This window comes from Saccostrea cucullata, unplaced genomic scaffold, assembly GCF_032062105.1.
Source record: "Saccostrea cucullata isolate Sc308-1 unplaced genomic scaffold, CSIRO_AGI_Scuc_v1 ctg308, whole genome shotgun sequence".
Taxonomy (NCBI): domain Eukaryota; kingdom Metazoa; phylum Mollusca; class Bivalvia; order Ostreida; family Ostreidae; genus Saccostrea; species Saccostrea cuccullata.
Genome location: NW_026930989.1, coordinates 347,866 through 367,500, shown reverse-complemented (window position 1 = coordinate 367,500; position 19,635 = coordinate 347,866). Strand labels below are relative to the sequence as shown.

Here is a 19,635-nt window from a genome sequence, read left to right as displayed (position 1 = left end):
GTGAAGTATGAAAGCCATAATCCTAACCTTTCAAAAATATGGTGAAGGTTGTATCTTAAAAGCAGGTCAAACTCCAAGGTCAATGTCAAAGGGTCAAGGTTCTTGGTATTCAATGAAGCGTCTTTTTGAAATAATTTCATAAGTGAAGTATGAAAGCTCTAGTCCTTACCCTTCATAAGTTATGGCCAAGGTTATAGTTTTCCATAAGTACAGAAATCTCCAAGGTCAAGGTCAAGAGGTCAAAGTTGTTGGTACTCAATGAAAGGTCTTTCCACAAAAATTACATATATGAAGTAAAAAAGTCCTGGACAGTGGTATTTACTGTTCAAAATATATGGCCAAAGTAAAAGTTTGGAATTTTTGTGTAAAAGTGAGTCAAACTCCAAGGTCAAGGTCAAAATGTCAAATTTGGTGGTTTCAAAGAAAGGTCTTGTCACAAGAAATACACATGTGAAATATGAAAGTCAAAGCTCTACTAAATCAAAAGTCATGGGCAAGGTTAAAGTTTTTGTAGACAAACAGACAGAGAGAGAGACAGACGGACGGACACGACAAAAACTATATACCCATGAAACTTCATTTACGGGGGCATAAAAATACCCCGAAACTTCGTTTAAGGGGGCATAAAAATATTTTTTGAAAAGTAGTTCAAACATGCATGAAGGTCAAGGCATCCTCGGAAACATCTTATCACAGGTAATGCACATGTCTGATTGTCAAATATGAAAGATATATCTCTTCTCAATCAAATGTAAAAAGGAAAAATAGCATTTTTGAAATGTAGGTCAACCCTCATGGTCAAGGTCCCAGGATCAAACATCAAAGTATAATTAGAAAGGATATGTATGTGTCATATTATGAAAAACCTATCTTTTCTCTTTCAAAAGTTACATGTATGACCAATTTAAAGTAATGTATTCTTTTTTGTTTTTTATGCCCCCGTAAACCTGTCTGTCTGTCTGTTTGTTTGCAAAAACTTTTACCTTGCCCATAGTTTTTGATTTTGTGGAGCTACGATTTTCATATTTCACATGTGTATTCCTTGTGACAAGACCTTTCTTTGGGTACCACTAAATTTGACCTTTTGACCTTGACCTTGGAGTTTGATCCACTGTAACACAAAAATTCCAAACTATTACTTTGGCCATATCTTTTGAACAGTAGATACCAGGACTTTAATACTTTATACATGTATTCCTTGTGAACGGACCTTTCATTGAGTACCAACAACTTTGACCTTTTGACCTTGGAGATTTCCGTACTATGAAAAAAATCTTTAACCTTGATCGTAACTTTTGAATTGTTAGGGCTAGTGCTTTTATACTTTACATGTGCAATCCCTGTGAGAAGACCTTTCATTGGATACCAAGTACTTTGAAAAGTTTGAGGTAGTGCTTTCATACTTTACATATTTAATCCTTGTGACAAGACCTTTCATTTGATATCAAGAGCTTTGACCCTTTGACCTTGGGATTTGACCTACTTTTTAGAATTTTTAACCTTGGCCATAACTTTTAAAGGGTGGGGACTAGGGCTTCCATACTTCACATATGTATTCTTTGTGGCAAGGCCTTCCATTGGATACCAATTACCTTGACCTTTTGACCTTAGAGAGATTTAGGTACTAAGGAAAAAACTTTAATCTTGGCCATAACTTTTGAACGCAAAGGGCTAGTTCTCTCGTACTTCACATATGTAATCCTTATGAGAAGATTCTTCATTGGATACCAAGAGCTTTGATCCTTTGATCATGCCCTTGGAGTTTGACATACTTTGAAAAAAAACTTGACCATAAATTTTGAGGAGTAAGGCTAATGCTTTCACACTATTCATAATTAATCCCAGTGATAAGACCTTGCATGTGATATCAGGAATTTTGACTCTTTGACCTTGACCTAGGAGTTTGACCTACTTTAAAAAAAATTTAACCTTGGCCATAACTTTTAAAGGGTTAGGGCTAGGGCTTCCATGCTACAAAAATGTATTCTTTGTCGCAAGACCTTTCATTGGCCAATTTCAAAAGGCCAATTACCTTGACCTTTTGACCTTGACCTTAGAGATTTCCGTACTTTTGAAAAAAAAAACTTTAACCTTAGCCTACTTTTATATTTCACAATTGTATTTCCAGTGAGAATACCCTACTTTGAGCACATCTTGTTTTTTTTTCAGTAAAGTAGGTCAAACTTCAAGGTCGAGGGATAAAAAATAATGGCATATTTGGAAAGATCTTGCCACAGGTATAAATAGTAATGTGAAATATGAAAACTCTTCTCATTCAAAAATTATAACCACGCAAGGTTAAAGTTTTTGTGGCAGACGGACAGACGGACGGACGAATAAGATTTAATGTCCCCTCGCTTTCGCGAAAGGGTGGACAAAAAAGCAAATTTAGAGAACCCAACCCCCTTACGTTATCGTCATAAGTTTTCACCATTGAAAGTTTTGGTGAAAGACGGACAGATTGCTAGACGAATGAGATTAAACGACCCTCTCCATTTTGCGATGATACGCCTTAGAAGGCGTAATAATACATTTTCTCCTTGTTTTATAAAGTTTTTTTCAATTTTCGGGAATTTCTGGATATTTGAGAGAATCGAATCGAATAATTTATGGATCAATTCACTCATGAGAAATTACACTTCCGGTAGAAAACAACGATTGATCGCACCATTATAACATGCTTAAAGATTACGACAAATCTAGCAGGTAATTATTTAAAATTTAAGGTTCTGTGAGACTTATAAGTCGATTTGAATATTTATAATTGCACTCGAATGCTTAACACACGTGCAGGAATACAGGAGAAACCGTGCAATTATTTAGTATGGAGGAAATTCGAACGATATAAGTAAATTACTAAACTTTCGACTTTCTTTTGCAGATGTTACATTTGATTGAAGAGTTCGACCGATTTTCACTTAAAGTTCACAGTTGAAAGTGTTCATTGGCATTGGATATGACTGATAAAACCAATGATGGTTTGTCTAATTTAAAAAAAAAATACTTTCGGATAGGCTTTAGATCTAAAGTTCTTAAACAGGTTGGGCACAGTTCCTTTTTCGGGGAAGTATTACTACAAAAGGGAACTATTACTCTTTTCAGTAATAAAAACATTACTCAATTGGGGAATTTTTGTCACATTTTTTAATAATGCCTCTAATCCACTCATTAAATAAAAAGTGCATAAAAAATACAGTGTGATGTATTTTATCTTTATCAAACAAACCTCGCTGACTGAAAAATTTGGACCTCCATTGCTGCAGACAAGAGTAAAATGAGATTTAATAATTTTCCCTGTTGATAATGGTACCAAAAGTATGGAATCTAATACGGACATTCATTCCAGGACAATTTTAAAAGAATGTCGTTTGAAATTTAATATTTCAAATAATTATTTTCATCTGTAAAAGAAGCAATGATATTTAAAATTATTATTATGATTTCATTTAAAGAAATAGTATTAAATTAAATTAGAACGAATAATCTCATGAACGAGTAAGCAAGTGCTGAACGTATCCATTATCACAATTTTAACACAGGTAAGCTACCGTAAGAAATCTATAGCATAGAAATATTTCATCACTCTTTTTCAGCTTTTTGCAGCAATAAATATTGCAGTTTTGAGCACACATACACGTAATAGACAATAAATATTTAGAGGATGTGAAAATATTCTTGCACTTTATCTTTTATTCAAAACAAACACAAGAATAGAGGCTAAATGAGTAAAAATTCCCGAATTCAGTAATGTTTTTTATTACTGAAAAGAGTAATAGTTCCCTTTTACAGTAATACTTCCCCGAAAAAGGAACTGTGCCCAACCTGTTAAAACTTTTAAATATTGAATAGATTAAGATAATACTTTTTTAACCAGTGATGTATAACAAGTTTATATGTCACTGTCTTAACTGAATTTACAACAACTGTGCAATGCATAATAATGTTAATAATCCTTAGGTTTACACAACCATAAACTTGTGTTTTAATCTAATTTATTATATTAAAGGATCTAAGAAGAAGGCTCGTACTTTTGATTTTATGGACATGTTTAAAGAAGCCAGACAAACTGCCTTAGAGCGTAACCAAGGTATAATATCTAAAATCTCTATTCTTGCTATATTCTTTATTATTTTAAACCCAGAAATTTACAAAGAATGCTATTTTTAGGAAAATTTGAGGATGACAAACATAGTACGGAAAACGATAATGAAGACATCATAGGCCCACCTCCACCAGCTGCTGTGGCTCATAAATCTGCTGAAGAAACTGAATCTTCCAAAACTCAAATTTCAAAAAATTCTAAGCCATCTGACAAAAGTAGTGATGAGGAAGATATGATAGGACCCCCACTTCCTCCAGGTATAGCCAAAGGATCCAAAAAAGATACAGATGATGATGATGACATGATAGGTCCTCCATTACCTCCTGGTTTGTCCTCATCAAAAGATTCAGATGATGAAGAAGATGAAGAGGAGGAAGAAGAGGTAAATATAGGACTTTATTACCTTTTCAACAGTGAAATACTGTGATTTATTTATTGAATGAAAGTGATATCTTTTACAGTGTGAAAGCCAATCAAAGAACTATATGTGGTATTAACCAACATTTGCCCCCAAAAATCAAACTTTGATGGAGTAACATTTAATTAAGTCCTTAAACAGGGGAGTATATGCTGACTTCAAAGCACTAAATAATTTCATAAGTAATGACGTCATATGTACGTAATGACGTCACAAATATGACGTAATTTCAGTTTTTTATGAATTTTGCAGAAAAATGTACATATTTCGTCGATATTTTAAATAAAAGTCACCGAGCGCATGTGTGTTCAGGATAAATATTTTGATATAATGTGTAGAATGATAATATCAATGAAATATGTCAATATTGTTCCTGAACACACATGCGCTCTATAAATTTTAAAGCTTAAATTGTTGAAATTTTGTCCATTTTGTCCTCTTTCTGAAAAAGGATATAAAATCGGACTAGTTTGTGACGTCATAAAAACAGAAATTGTGAATACGCTGCTCTGGAACTATAATATTTTCTGTTAACTTATATTTCTCGTACAATTTATTGAATTCAGCACATTTCAGGAAGTTTTCAAAATTTGACTTCTGTGGGGGCAAACATATGCAATATACCGCATATAGTTCTTATATTCTATCGCATTGTGAGAGAATATCAGATGTATGACAAAAATCTTGATTTTTTTTCCTTCTCTTTATGAAGAGTGTTGTAAAATAGAAAAAAAAGAGAATACATCTGGGCCTGTTTTTTTGAAAAGGACCATGTTCCATTCAAGAGGATTTTGAATTCAATTCAAGAGTTCCATTTAAGAGGAATAGTACTAAAAGAGAAGGCTAAGTACAATAATAACCCATAACCTTGGTTTTTATCTTATTTTGTTTTCTTTTCTTTTCAGACCTTAGATAAGAAAATCCCTTCTTCTCATGAGATATCTCTTGACCATGGATCCAAAGCTGTAAGATTTTCTTTTCTTTTACATAAAGTATTATTAGCAAACATTTGACAATATAAAATATAACATATAAAAATATTTTACATATAAAATTGTAATAGTGGACATTGTAATTTCAAGATATCTCTTCAGAAACATTATAATTGTAGGTGTCTGCTTTAGCCCTGGATCCTGCAGGGGCTCGGCTTGTAACGGGTGGACATGACTTCATTGTCAAGTTCTGGGATTTTGCTGGGATGGATCAGAGTTTACAGTCATTCAGGAACATAAAGCCATGTGAAAGGTGAAAGTCTCGCCTTAATTCAATAAACAATTCCTAAAAATTCTTTTACTGGAATTCATTTAGTGTTCATTATAACTGTGGAACTAATTAAAGTTGTATGAATAAGATTTCAAAATATTTGAATCCAAAGTTACTGGTAAAATTTATTAACAATAAAATCATCATTTTAAATGCAGTCATCACATAAAGCAGCTGCAGTATAGTGCCACAGGTGAAATGATACTGATAGTAGCAGCTAATTCCCGTGCCAAAGTCATGGACCGTGATGGTTTTGAGAAGCTTGAGTGTGCTAAAGGAGACCCCTATTTAGTGGATATGGCTAGTACCAAGGTAGAATTTTGATGCAGTTTAAAGAAAATTTCTCCAAATGAACTTTGAATTCTACATTTTACAAGAGTAATTCAATAGCTTCCCTTTCATGATAGATAAGTATATAAGCTTAAATGGACATTAAAGTTTTTTAATTCTTAGAGCAATGTTTTGTGTTAGTTTGAAGTTGGCAGTCAGAAATCTAATCAATACATGTAACTTAAAACAAAATTAAATTCTTGGAAATGTCATCCCCCTTTTAATTGCTTAATTTTAAAATTATTTGTGACACTTTTTGACTGAATTTGTTTGTCTTGCAGGGACACACAGCTATGTTAAATGGAGGTTGCTGGAATCCGAAGATGAAAGAAGAATTCATGACATGTTCCAATGATGGGTGTGTGATTTCCCCTTTTAGTAAATACATGAACATTTAATGAAAGACACTGACAAGCTTGCAGACAAAAATTTTTTTAATACATGCTCATACTTACTAGCTCAGAATTAACATTTTGTGGAAATGGAAAAAAATGTTTTTGTTTATTCTATTTATAGTACAGTGAGATTGTGGGATGTAAACACAGAGGGAAAGAAACACAAAAACTGTATAAAACCAAAGTCTCAGCAAGGGAGGAAACTTGTCCCCACGGCCTGTACCTACAGTAATGATGGTCGCTGGGTGGCAGCAGGGTGTCAGGATGGATCAATTCAAATCTGGGATCATAATAAAAACTTTGTAAGAAAGTTTTATAACACCTTACTGTGAATGTTTTATTAAATATCTGTAGTTGCTAAAAGATAACTCTGACATGTATATTAAATTATAAAGAGGTTATAGGTCTGATATTGATGAATAATATTTATTTTTAAAAAAAAAAAAGAACCACTTTTTGAATTTAATTTTTTTGGAGGGGGGAGTCAAATTTACATGTATATTACACCCAACAAAAAATTATTTCAAAGTAAATATGTCCATGTCTACAAAAGCTTTCATTTATATCCCCCCCCCCCCCCAATTCTAATACATGAGTTGTAGACTTGCCACATGAAATTTTTTTTTAGATGTATTTAATTTTTATTATACATGTAATTTGACATTGACAGGTAAATGTGGCCCTCCTAAACAGAGGATGTCATATGAATGGTACAGATACTTCCTGTTTGTGTTTCTCATATGATGGACAATGTCTGGCTTCTAGAGGAGGTAAATTGCAGATCTTTCTATTTCAAATTTACTCCATTTAAAGTTTTTATTAATGATTCAGTTTTTAAATAGATACAAAAATTATTGAATGCCCTAGAATTTGAGGGTCAGAGGTATATTTACTTTCCTCATGGTTTTTGAAGTAAGATACATGGAGACTTTATTCTTGGGGTTTGATGACCCACAGTACATGTATGTAGATCAGAGGGTTTCCTTTGTCCTTTTTCAAGATCATTTGGATTACGCCACAAGAAATCAGAAGTCTTGGCACGTGCATACAATGTAGGAATTACAATTATAATGGAATATTAAGTAAAAGCAATTCTCAGAATCAAAATATCATAACTCTCCAGTAAATTATAATAGTTAACATTTTAGTCTGCATTCAGATGAATTTAACACGATTAAGTACAATGTTGACGTTTTGTATATTGGGGTGCAGGAAAGGAAAATCCACCAAATCATACGTCATCGTGACAAAATGTCAAACAAAATATCTTTCTGCATCCAATACAATTTGCACTTCAAATGGCAATAATTTTTATATGTCATAAGTTCATTTTTATGTTGAGTAAAAATGAGAAATGATAGCATATATGTACATGTATCAACAAATGTGTAGGGTAGAACCTTCGCGAGCCCCATGTGAATGTCGACGAGATCCCGTTTCTTCTTCAACCAATGATTATATTAATCTCACAACTAAATTTTTGTCAGGAAAGTTGCTTTTTAATTTCAAGCCCTATTTTTGGTTTCGTTTTGGTCGACTTTGTCATTGTAGCAGGCCTACCGGGCTTCCCTCTCTTACCATGCTGTTTTGTTTATGAAAACTATACGCATGCGTGTATAGCATGGAATGTGGAGCCTCGAACACGTTGCGATGTATATATTTATGTACCATAAATGATTATTAATTTTAATGAAATAATTAGAATTATTTACTTATGAAACTAGTAATTTTCTGAAAGTGTACATGTATATATTTATGAGTATGAAAAAAATTCCAAATCCTATAGGAAAATTTTAACAGGTCTGTTTTTGAAGAGATGCGCCATATTGTCACTTTAATTTTTAGGTGATGACACACTTAAATTATGGGACATAAGGAATTTCAAGAAACCATTAAAAGTACGAGAAAATTTGGTCAGCTACTATCCAGTGTAAGTAAGATTTGAAAAAAAAATGTTAAAGATCTTCTCTATACTTAAGAATGCATTTATTTTAACAAAAACTGATACATGTATTAAGAAGTTAATGAATGTGTCTATTTTAGAACTGACTGCATCTTCAGTCCTGATGACAGAATGGTATTAACAGGAACCTCAGTAAAGAAGCAGGGAGACGGAAAGCTTATCTTTATGGAGCGTGAGTCCTTAAACACAGTGTCAGAAATCGCTGTGAACGAATCCGTAAGACTTCTTACCTCAGTTATCTTTCCCTTGAACAAATTAAAAATGAAACATCTTTTATTATATTATATATTTTTTATATATTTTTATATTGAAAAATTTATTTGTTAATAAAATTATGGATTATTTAATAGATCTGAATGTTTTTTGTTCAGATTGTTAATTCTTTGTCGTCTTATTTACACAGAGTGTTGTACGCTGTATATGGCATCCGAAACTAAACCAGATTGTGATTGGCTGTAGTGACGGGAAGGCTCGCCTGTTTTATGATCCAGACAAGAGTCATAGGTAAAGCAAGAGCTACTGTAGATGTACATTATTAAATGTACTAAAAATTTAGCTCAAACATAATCTTCAATGATTATACAAGTTGATTACCACTAAAGGACTTTTGAGAGAAGCACCGACTTTTACAGTTGATGGTTTACTTGGACATTTAAACCTGTATATGTAGGGAGGTACAGAATTGATAACAAATAAGAAAACCTTTCTCATGATCAAAGGTTTAGTGTTGGGGCACTTGCATGCAGAGGCCGGGTGTTGAGGGTAGAGTGGTTGTCGTTTTCTTCAAGGACAACTTATATGTGCATTGAAATAATCCGTTATATTATATAAATTATATGCTGAGCTAAATATTTATATTATAAAGACTTCCATACATTGTCCTAGTGTAAAAGTAAGTCGTCAACTCATGAACTGTAAAAGTCAGCGCTCCTTGCAAAAGTCCAAAATAATATGGTTTTAGTGTTATACATGTACTGCATTATCATAAACACAAATTTATGCGCATACATGTAGTTCAAAAGGTAGAATATCATAAAAGTACACTAAAAATATTTAACTCATTAAATATCACATTATTGAATTTGTTTTAACAGGGGAGCTATGCTTTGTATGGTGAAGCAACCCAGAAAATCCAAGCAGGTGCTGGCTATGGCATCACAGCAAATCATCACACGTAAGTCTGTTGCCATTAAAGCACAGCTATTTTGCACTAATTTAACATATGGAATAGATTTGAAATATGAGAATATCAAAACAATGTTTGTTCTTGCAGCATATGCATTGCCAATGTTCAAAGAAAACAAAACCACAAGTACAAAGAAATTCGAAGAGAAAGTCCGAAAGGATCCCATTAAATCGAAACGTCCAGATTTACCCATCACAGGACCAGGTAAGAACACATTCGGATATCTGGTTGTGACCAAGGAACAGTACAAGGAACCTATATTTTAATGTTCCTATAATCTTACTAATTATTATCTTTCAACTAAATGTATGGCTTTTGTAATAAATACCAGTAGATGTTTACAATGAGATACTCTGTTTTAGGTGAATTAATATCTTTTAACTGAATACTGTATACAGGGTTATTTTCGCCCCGTGTTATTTTCGCCCTTTTGTACTTGCAAACAATTTTGCCCCATTTTAAATTCGCCCCGTCATAGTTCTGTTTAAGACATTATACTGTGTAATTTGAATTCGCCCCATTTTAAATTCACCCAATCAAGAAGAGGGCAAAAGGGGCGAAAATAAAACGGGGGCGAAAATTTCCCTGTATACAGTATATGGCTTTTGTGATTAATACAAGCTGATGTATACAATGAGAGCCTCTGTTTTAGGTGAGGGTGGTCGGATCGGTATGAAGGGAGCTACACTGGCTCAGTATGTGGCTCAGAGTCTGGTGAAGAGGAAACCTGACAAATACGAAAACGACCCCAGGGCAGCCATTTTAAGACATGCCAAAGAGGCAGCAGAAAATCCATTCTGGATTGATCCTGCTTACAAAAAGTATGTTCATCTTATTTTTATTGATGTGTGTATCGACTCTTACAACGAGGTCATGATCTCTGTTTAAAATGTTTGTTGTAAATCATTCCATGTAATTATACTTTAAAACATTAACTTTAAAATCTTAGTGATTGAGTATTTACCTTAATCATGAACTCTTTGCCTTTTTCTATAAATTGAAATTTTTCCAATTACTACAACAGGACCCAGCCTGAGAAACTCTTCCAGGAGGAAGAGAAGGAGGAGGAGGAAGATGAAGATGAACCTGTCTGGAAGAAACCCAAAGTCTGATTCAAATTCACCGGTAAACTCATAAGACAGGCTGCAGGTCAGTCTACAACACTAAGCTGAATTCTCCGTGAATGGATGTGAAAATGAATGAAATTTATAATTTCTTGTTTTTGGTGATAATAGAAAATTGGGAATTTTCACTGGAATGCAGACAAGTCAATTTTTTGTCAGGTTCCAATGATCCAAAACATGAATGACTGAAAACAAGGCAGCAGGGTGATACTGTGTTTTACAATTTTTATGGGAACATAAGTAGTGAAATGTTTGTCTCCACTATTAAAAACACGAGAAGTGAAGCATTCACCTCCAATAATGACATGAGGAGTGAAGTGAATATAAGGAAATCATATGTATATATTTCCTGAATTTCTATTTAAATTGAGTTCATAAATCTTACATTTCAATAAAATGTCATTTCATTCATTTATTTTCAGTCTCTTTAGAAAAAAAAAAAAGTACACTTGCAGAAACAGTTTTAAAGAGAAAAGTAAAATGTGTACACTTATATATATTTTCATTCGTACTGGCTACTAACTACATGAACAAACATGTGTCCCATATATTTCTTTGAATTAAAGTTTGAAATACATAAAAGATATGAGGTTCAGATTGAGAAAATCTATGATTTCCACAATACAAAAAAATTAATATATTAAAAATAAAAGCACAATTTTGAAATAATGCAGAGTTTGAGATTGCAGAAGAATGTTGTGTTTTCTTTGCTGCAGTGGAACAGATAAATCATAGTCCTGGATTAACACTCTCAGATTTCATTCTTCATATGGATATAACAAAATAGTTGTTGAAAGAGGTCTGAGGTGAAGGCTGATCCGTTGGATTTAAGAACAAACTGTTGCCCATGGCCTTCTGCCATGGACAACATTTACACCCCCGTCTGACACATCAACTATTGCCTTCAACCAGTCAACGTACTTTTGTGGTAAGATCTTATTGTCAATCATTTCATTTAAAGTTAAAACCAAGGAAAAATAGCAATGAATAATATGACAACAATAGAAATGATTGTCAAAATCCAGATGGGGGAAATATTGTGAGATTTGTCTTGCATCAGATCTTCAACAATATTGCAAAGCTGCTCTGTAAACTGTTCAAAAGAGAATTTTTCTGTCACTCTCTTTTTCCCAGCCTCTCCCATCTTCTTGTGCAAGTTTTCATTGGTCAGAAATTTACTCATGGCCTCACAAAATACATCAGGTGCAGGATCACACAAGAAGCCTGTTTCCCCATCTGCAATAGTTTCCAGCGGCCCCCCACTGTTAGTAGCAATGACTGGACATTGTAAATACATGGCCTCAATGGGTACAATTCCAAAATGTTCATATTCCGGTGTGTACAGTAAACATGTGGCAAAGGACAGTAAGGAACGTTTCTGGGCATCAGAAAATGATCTGAGAAAAGTAACATTTTCTGTGAGCCCCATTTTGTCGACAAGGTTTTTCAGTTCTTGGTAGTATTCCCTGTTTTCTGTCACCCTTTCATCATAACCTCCAGCAATTATGAGTTGACAATTGGAGTTTCCATGCTTCTCTACCAGAAGATCTACAATGTCAAATACAAATAGTTAAAAATACATGTAAATTAAAAAAAATGGCAACATGTCCTTCACTTTGTGTAAGAATACTGAATCATCATTACATAGAATGGGTTGATCCATGGTATTTAAACTTACCAAAAGCCATTACTGCAAGGGAAATATTCTTTTTTCTTTCATATCTATTGATGGAAAGGAATGAGACAGGCTTTTGAGGAAGAACTGCCATAAATGCCATGTCCACTGGTTTTTTCAGGGCATTGAAGTCAGGTATTGGGTACAAAACTGCAGGCTGCACATGACTCAGTGACTTGAAAGTATCCTTAAATATCCCGGCTGAAAAAAGTAATTCAAAAACATTCAGAAATTGGGGTTAGAAAAACAGATTTTTTAAGGACATATGCAACGTAGTTTAGACATTTTTGTCTTTTTCCATGGAGTTGAAGAGTTCCAATTCTTGAAGGAACTGTGTGCTAAATTTTAATGTCTATATATGGTGTTGTACACTTCTTCTAAAACAAATTTTGATAAAAGAAACAACTATAATATATGTTTAGTATTTTTGATGTATTTTTCTTTGAATCATCCAAGAATTTCCATCAATTAATATCTTTCAAAAAACCCTGGTATCGCATGCTGATTTTTTTGTCTATGATGACGCTATAATCTTAATTGAGGAATACATGTATCATGAAAAATTATCAGTAGGTAAGGTATATTGCCTATGTCCTTAATTGAAGTTGTTCTCTTATGAATAATAACTGAACTAAGAACTGAACTATCAAGCCCAAAAATACCTGTAAAATGACTATTCACAAGAACTTTGTGGGCCAGACCAGTAGTCCACTCTTCCAGCTTGTCAATAGGTTTTCTGTACAATGTCTTCAAAAAACTTTGTCTTTTGGTAAGAAGCATATCAGGAAAATGACAGTAAAACAAAATTCTGACAGGGGATAGTAAGAGTACTGGAATACATGCAGATATTTGGTCACAGAAAACAACATCAATTTGCAGAAAGGGGTTAAGAACAACATACAGTGCTGCATATATCATTCTAATGTAAGCACACAGTGCATAGAATCTGCCAAAGAGTTTCCGTGGAAGCCAGTCTCCAACACATGTAACTTTTAAAGTTCCATCCTTGGTCTCTTGAAAACAGTGTGAAGGGTCATGATGGGCAGTCACAAATTGCACTTGGTGGCCTTTTGATTTCAGTGCCAGTGCCGCATCTATTACAGCACGTTCAGCGCCTCCAATTCCCAAATCTGGATGCAGAAACAATACTCGTACCATATCTGAAAATAAACAACAAAGATAACAATCCAATAAAATGTTTCATATCCTAAGATTAACTTCACTTCTGTTGACACTCACTGGGACCTTTTCAGAGACACTACACTTAGCATCATGACCCAACATGTTCCTCACAAGGTCACATGATCCAGGAAATGTAACACTTGGATCAACACAGCTAGCACACGTATAGCACGCAGGAAATTACGTGCATTGCAAAAGGCCAAGCAGACAAAGAAGCAGCGTGACCAGCAAAGGTACCTGTCTCTTAAGTCAGAGTGCCAGCTTACTATTTGCCTTGCTTACCAACAATACCTGAATGACATTATCAACGCCGGGCAGCAAGGTTCACCAGTGGTGATTACTCGTCAAGGGACCCTGGAAGTGTGACCACCATGCTAAACCAACTCGGCTGGGAACCATTAGAACATCAGAGGGCCCGGAACCGTGTGATCATGTTCTACAAAATTTACCATCACACTGTGGAAGTTCCAGTACATCATGTGCTACATATCACCAACAGCAGAACTCATGGTTCTATGGCAAACAAAATCTGCCAAATCAGCAACAGGGTTGATGTCCACAAATACTCATTCATACCAGCAACTATCATAGCATGGAAAAATATACCAGCCACAATCAGGAATTCACCATCAGTGGACACATTCAGGCCATCAGCGTGTCTGAGATTCTAGTCACTTTACACCATTAAACTGTCCAGTTTTAACTTTTTACCTCTTTTAATACGAATGTACATAGGTTTATAACTGTTCACCACAGAATTACTGGAGTATTGACACTCATTTTGAGTACTCTCCATAAAGGGAAGAAGAACTGTAAATCTGCAAAGCGGACATATTCGATAAATATTTACTTTTCGTCGTATTGAATTCATGGGACTGCATTACTCTTTTTTTAATTATCAGAACAAAAAATTTATTTAATGAACGACTTTTCTATGTATTATAAACTTCCAATTACTGTACAATAACCTTACCTCAAGCTGTCTGCAAAAATAAAATACACGTTAGTCACGACTCACGTATTTCGATAAACGAAACTAGAATATTCTACCTCCTTTCGCAGGAGAGTATACTAGAGTTATGGACCTTGACCTTCGTTTCAGAAGAAAATATATTTTGCTAACACAGGCACCTGACGTTTCTTATTTTCCTTTAATAAAAAAAATATATACACATACCTAATAATAAACAGGTATGTGTATAATTTTTTTTTTTATTAAAAGAAAAATAAGTAACGTCAGCATGGTCAGGTGCCTGTGTTTGCTAACGAATTTGGGGGAAAAACCAAAATAAATTATAAGTTACTTTTATAAAAAAAAAAAAACAAATTTATCTTTACATTTATAGGTAATAGAAAAAATACAAACCTAGGTTGGTTTTTTTTAAATTATTTTATACATCCAATGGAAAAACTTGGGGTGGGGTGGGGGGTTAAATTTTACCCTTCCTTACAACGCAAGGGGCTCTAAGCCGACCAACGGCCAACGTGTTGACTCAGGACCCATGAGGTTGTGTTCAGGACTCCCTGACTTAAATGAATTTGTTTCGGTTATATTAACAAAAAGTACTAGGTTGTTTGATAAAACTTCTTTTCAGTCTAGATTTGGGATATTTAAACTGAGTAGTGTGTATCATTCTGAGTGTTCAAATCTACATTCATTTTCAAACACATATGCCTTCGTCGTAAGTTTGTGTAAGGATATGGCCAAGGTGTTGGTTTACCTCGACTTGCTGGAGATACTTGAAAGGAGGGGGTAGGTGGAGGTGCTCCTCTGTAAGAAAAAAAAATTGGGAAAGAAACTGCTGACCCAGTTTGCATGCATATCTTGCATTTGGTTTGAGGATAGACGCAAAACCTTTCATAAGGATACACGTCACGTATCTTTTTCTCCAAAGTATGCTTGACATTGGTAGGCCCTATAGTAGATTCAATAGATGGTCACTCTGCTTCCAATAGCTATAAAGCATGTGTTCTTTGGTTTCCAGATGGTACTTATTAAATAAAATATGCAATAAGTATCGTTTCAAACAAAAAATTCTAGTGTACTTGTGTTCGGAAACTTTTTGCCCAGCATTTGTCCAGTACTTTCCCGAAGAAAATTTGAATATACATGTAATTGAACAGTCTGTTAATACAGGTAGTTACTTACAGACAACCCCTTTTATTTGCAAGTAATTTTTTTTCATTTGTCTACCATAGTATATGCAGATACCGATTTCTTTCCTAAGGAGGTCCAATCCACCACAAACACTACACTAGAGGTACTCTGAGCACCGAGCTCACAAAATGACCCCTGCCCCAAATGATTATAATGACAAAGTCGGTGTTTTGCTATTGGAGATTAATTGTGAATAAGAAATGAGAATAAGTGTAAGATAAAAAGGTAAAATAGAAAGTCACAATGGCACCGTGTAGTGAAGAATCGGTGAGAGTATCATTAAATTTCATTCATTGGTATAGGATTTGCGTGTAAGGGATCCATCAATATTATAGAAAGAATGGCAGTGTCCATGGCATGTTTTGCTATGGGAAACGCGAAATTGTGTCCGATCAAAAAGTGAAACAGGAGCTGCACAATGGCACTATGTGAAAAAAGATAAGAGATGGGTATCCCAAAGCGTAACGGACGGACGGACGTATAGACAGACGGACGGACACCCACATCAATAGATACCCTCTGCTTTTCAAGCGGGGTTTTGAAAAATCCGTCTTGGAATTTTTTGACAAGAAAGGTTTGGGGATGTAGAAGAACATAAGAAGGACATGTCGCTTTACTTGAAGCATATGATTCTCATTATTATTTACCAAGAATCTATGAAGGCGTTTTTCAAACTCGATCCGAAAAAAACTTTTTTCAACAATATACCAGTAGTTTATCCCGTTGCAAACTTGAAGAGACAATGACTATGTCTGTCTGGTCGGGTAACTGGGAGGGGATGAGGGGTGGGGTGAAATCCCAAAACATTAGACCATCTCGACAAGATAGTCAATATATCACACATGTGCAGCACAATTAGTTAATTGTTAAATTCATGTCAGCTTCTTTAAATCAAATCTAGCACTAGTTTAGAGATGTTTTATTAAAAGTTTCTTTTTTAACAAAGCATACATGTACTATCTACTCTGTTTTGATGTGAATTGGTAAGCATTTGCACATCTAAAAAATCATGACTAATAATCAGTAATTATTATGGAATACGCCTCTGCATTTTTACGAAAGATTCAATTTTTGATATCCCGTTCCTCATAATGCTACAATTACTATAACTCTCTAAAGAGCAAAATATCAAAAACATTCTTAGCAATCGATAATAGTTTGCTGATCTTTAAACAAATATGCATAGAGTGCAGTTGCAATTTGCATGTTGGTCGAGATGCCCGAGTTTACCCATCCGATCACGAGTCGAGATTTCGTCAGAATATGACACTGTTTCTGCGGCAATGGAACGCAAAATCGCAGGGGAATGCAACACTATTAATAAATGTACAGTTTACATGAGCCGTGCAATTAATTATCTTAACCTAGAATACACGGGAGATACTTTCATCGTTATGTCGGTTCCCCTGTCTTTGTTTTGTGTTTGTCTAAGTGTTTTAAGATTTTTGACCATGTGACTTATTGACCTTAAGGTTTGACCCACTGTTGAATAGAATATAAAAATTGTGATCAATTTTGAACGAGAGAAGACGGGATGTTAATATTTCAAATGTGCACTTCCTGTGACCATTCAAATGATTTTTAACCCTGTGACCTTGAAGTGTGACCCACTTTTCAAAATTGTTTTACGTTGATGATAATTTTTTAATGTTCAATATGTGTAAGTGCATTACGTTTGAGAAGACCCTTTTGTCTGTTCTACGGTCTTTGAACTTGAATTGTGAACTACTTTTCCATTCGGTTCACCTCGGCTGAATACGGTACCCTACATCAACCTTTGATGTAATCAGCCGAGGTGTACCGAGTGCTACTGTGAAAGAACAACTCCCAACTCTTCGACTCTAAACAAACGCTATTACCACACACTGGCGACAAAATACAGACGCATATTCTTCACAGATTTATACATTCCTTCGTCATATGTTTCTGACCTGACGTAGAATTTATTTATAAGAATTTTACAATGTCAATCCTTTTGACCTTGACTTTATCCAAATAAACTTGGATCGTGTTCACCATACTTCTCTCGGTCATAAACTTGTCCAGATGCAATTTTAAAAGTTTAGCAGCAAAGTTGCGGACAATGATACAATCTGTCAACGAATCAGAGAGCTATAACTGTATGATCCCCGATATTGGGGGCATATAAATGAACATCCTGTAGCATGTCTTAGTCAGCATACCGAGTAATCAAAAAAACTCAATAGGATTTTGCACGTTAAGCACATAAAAGCATCGAACTGTTTTGTATGAAATGAAATATCGATAAACATTGATATCTACAACTTAGGCAGACCACTGACTTTGTTTCAAAGGCATTTTTTTTCTTTGCCTCGAGTCCTGCTTTTATTGGATTTTGTGGTGTTAGAATTATTTACGTAACGTTCATACTCATTTTCTAGATTCGAGGAAATAACAAGAAACAGTCCATGTATCGTAGGTTGTATTGTGCTCTTTTGAAATTTTCCACACATAAAACTGACATGTTTTACGAAATATTTGGGGCCTTTCATTCTAACGAATTTCATTAGACTGACGGATGAGAGAGTGTCATAAAAATGTACAGAGTGAAACCAGATGATAGCTTCTTCATTGATCTTTTTTTTTAGGTGCACTTTTTGGTGATATATATATAAAAACACCGGTCTGGCTATCATTTGTAAGAAGAACCACTATTGTTGAGTGTGAGTAGAATTCATTACCTAGTGGAGAGGGAAGGATAGTGTATCTTTGGTCTATGTTAAAGAGAGGAGAAAAGACCAAGTATTGACTTTTGAAAGTCCATTACCGTGTGATTAAATTCATTTGTTGGTATTATCTTGTCCTCCAAAAAGAATTTCGCTGTATACTGCCTTATTGATCCTCGCTGTACAGCGGTGAGAGCAGAAGGTTGACTTCGTCCAAAGACGCAGGGACTTCTAAAAAAGGAGACTTACTTCGCTTTTCTTTAAGTCTTAATACAGTTTTGCCGGTGTTGGACCGACAGAGCGGGGAGATTGTTTGCTTAAACACTTCATAGCATCGATCAGACGCGGAAACCGCAGTAAATAGTTCACTGCAGTAAAAGAATCATTCAATACACTGCTTATAAGACTATTGCCAACGCTAACAGTGCTCTGTGGTATAAGTAACGACATTTGACATGCTCTATAGTGACAATTCCGGTGGTTCACGCGCTCGGCGAGCTGGGAGATCCCTGGCTGATAGATAGACTTGTGTTCTCTGTAGGATTATGCACTCTACCAGGGGGAGCGTTTGTACAATCTAATAAGACGCCTTGTTAGAACGACAACCCTCGACGTTTATTACGTCTTTTTTTCCGTCGGTTTATTACAGGAGATTCGTTTTCTGGTGATCTGGATAATCGGAAGCAGTCTCTCACATTTCCGGATATTTTCAGGTATAAGGGATTTTAATTAAAAAGATAATTTTAGACTTTACTTAATCTGTAAGGCTTGCTTTCATTGTTGAAAACAAATTAAAGATATGATTATATTAAGTAGATTTTTAGCCTCCAGCTTACTATTTTTTTGTCTGACTGCCTGATTTTTGGGTGAAATGTCTCTCGAGATGAATAATATTTTTGTTGAGGAGGAGGCTACTGTTACTAATTCTTTTATTGAATACTCATAAAAATTATTATTTCAAATTCTAGCAACGTAATTTTTTTTTTAATTTTGACGAAATTAACTTTGTTCAAGTGAACATTATATGGAGCTAATTTATCCTCGTTTGCTGAAAGGAGTTTATTGACGTTAAGATTTGGTGTTTGTAATCAAGTTCGAAATTTCCGACTTTCTATCTAGACTGGAAAAAAATTTATCCACGTTTTGTTTCGC

General features: G+C 34.6%; 3 protein-coding genes across 4 annotated transcripts in view; 1 reads left to right on the top strand and 2 right to left on the bottom strand.

Annotated features, from left to right (window-relative positions):
• LOC134230924 (ubiquitin carboxyl-terminal hydrolase 24-like) overlaps positions 1-19,635 on the bottom strand; it is a 151,426-nt gene that overhangs the window by 61,583 nt on the left and 70,208 nt on the right. The gene's annotated exons all lie outside the window — the stretch shown is intronic.
• On the top strand, positions 2,618-11,190 carry LOC134230919 (WD repeat-containing protein 70-like). Of its 2 annotated transcripts, XM_062712789.1 has the most exons (18): positions 2,618-2,706; positions 2,882-2,978; positions 4,007-4,087; positions 4,168-4,484; positions 5,426-5,485; positions 5,632-5,765; positions 5,942-6,095; positions 6,395-6,471; positions 6,630-6,810; positions 7,179-7,278; positions 8,354-8,438; positions 8,552-8,687; positions 8,875-8,975; positions 9,566-9,645; positions 9,745-9,861; positions 10,310-10,478; positions 10,682-10,806; positions 10,941-11,190. In XM_062712789.1, exons 2-17 carry the CDS (start codon positions 2,957-2,959, stop codon positions 10,767-10,769), a joined length of 1,902 nt encoding a protein of 633 aa, XP_062568773.1. In that variant the 5' UTR covers positions 2,618-2,706; positions 2,882-2,956; the 3' UTR covers positions 10,770-10,806; positions 10,941-11,190. The 2 variants fall into 2 exon arrangements, with proteins under 2 accessions (XP_062568773.1, XP_062568772.1); XM_062712788.1 differs by having other exon boundaries at positions 10,682-11,190.
• Positions 11,267-13,638, bottom strand: LOC134230920 (alpha-1,3/1,6-mannosyltransferase ALG2-like). The gene is made up of 3 exons (XM_062712790.1): positions 13,119-13,638; positions 12,460-12,657; positions 11,267-12,329 (listed from the first exon to the last, which is right to left on the bottom strand). Exons 1-3 carry the CDS (start codon positions 13,612-13,614, stop codon positions 11,743-11,745), a joined length of 1,281 nt encoding a protein of 426 aa, XP_062568774.1. The 5' UTR covers positions 13,615-13,638; the 3' UTR covers positions 11,267-11,742.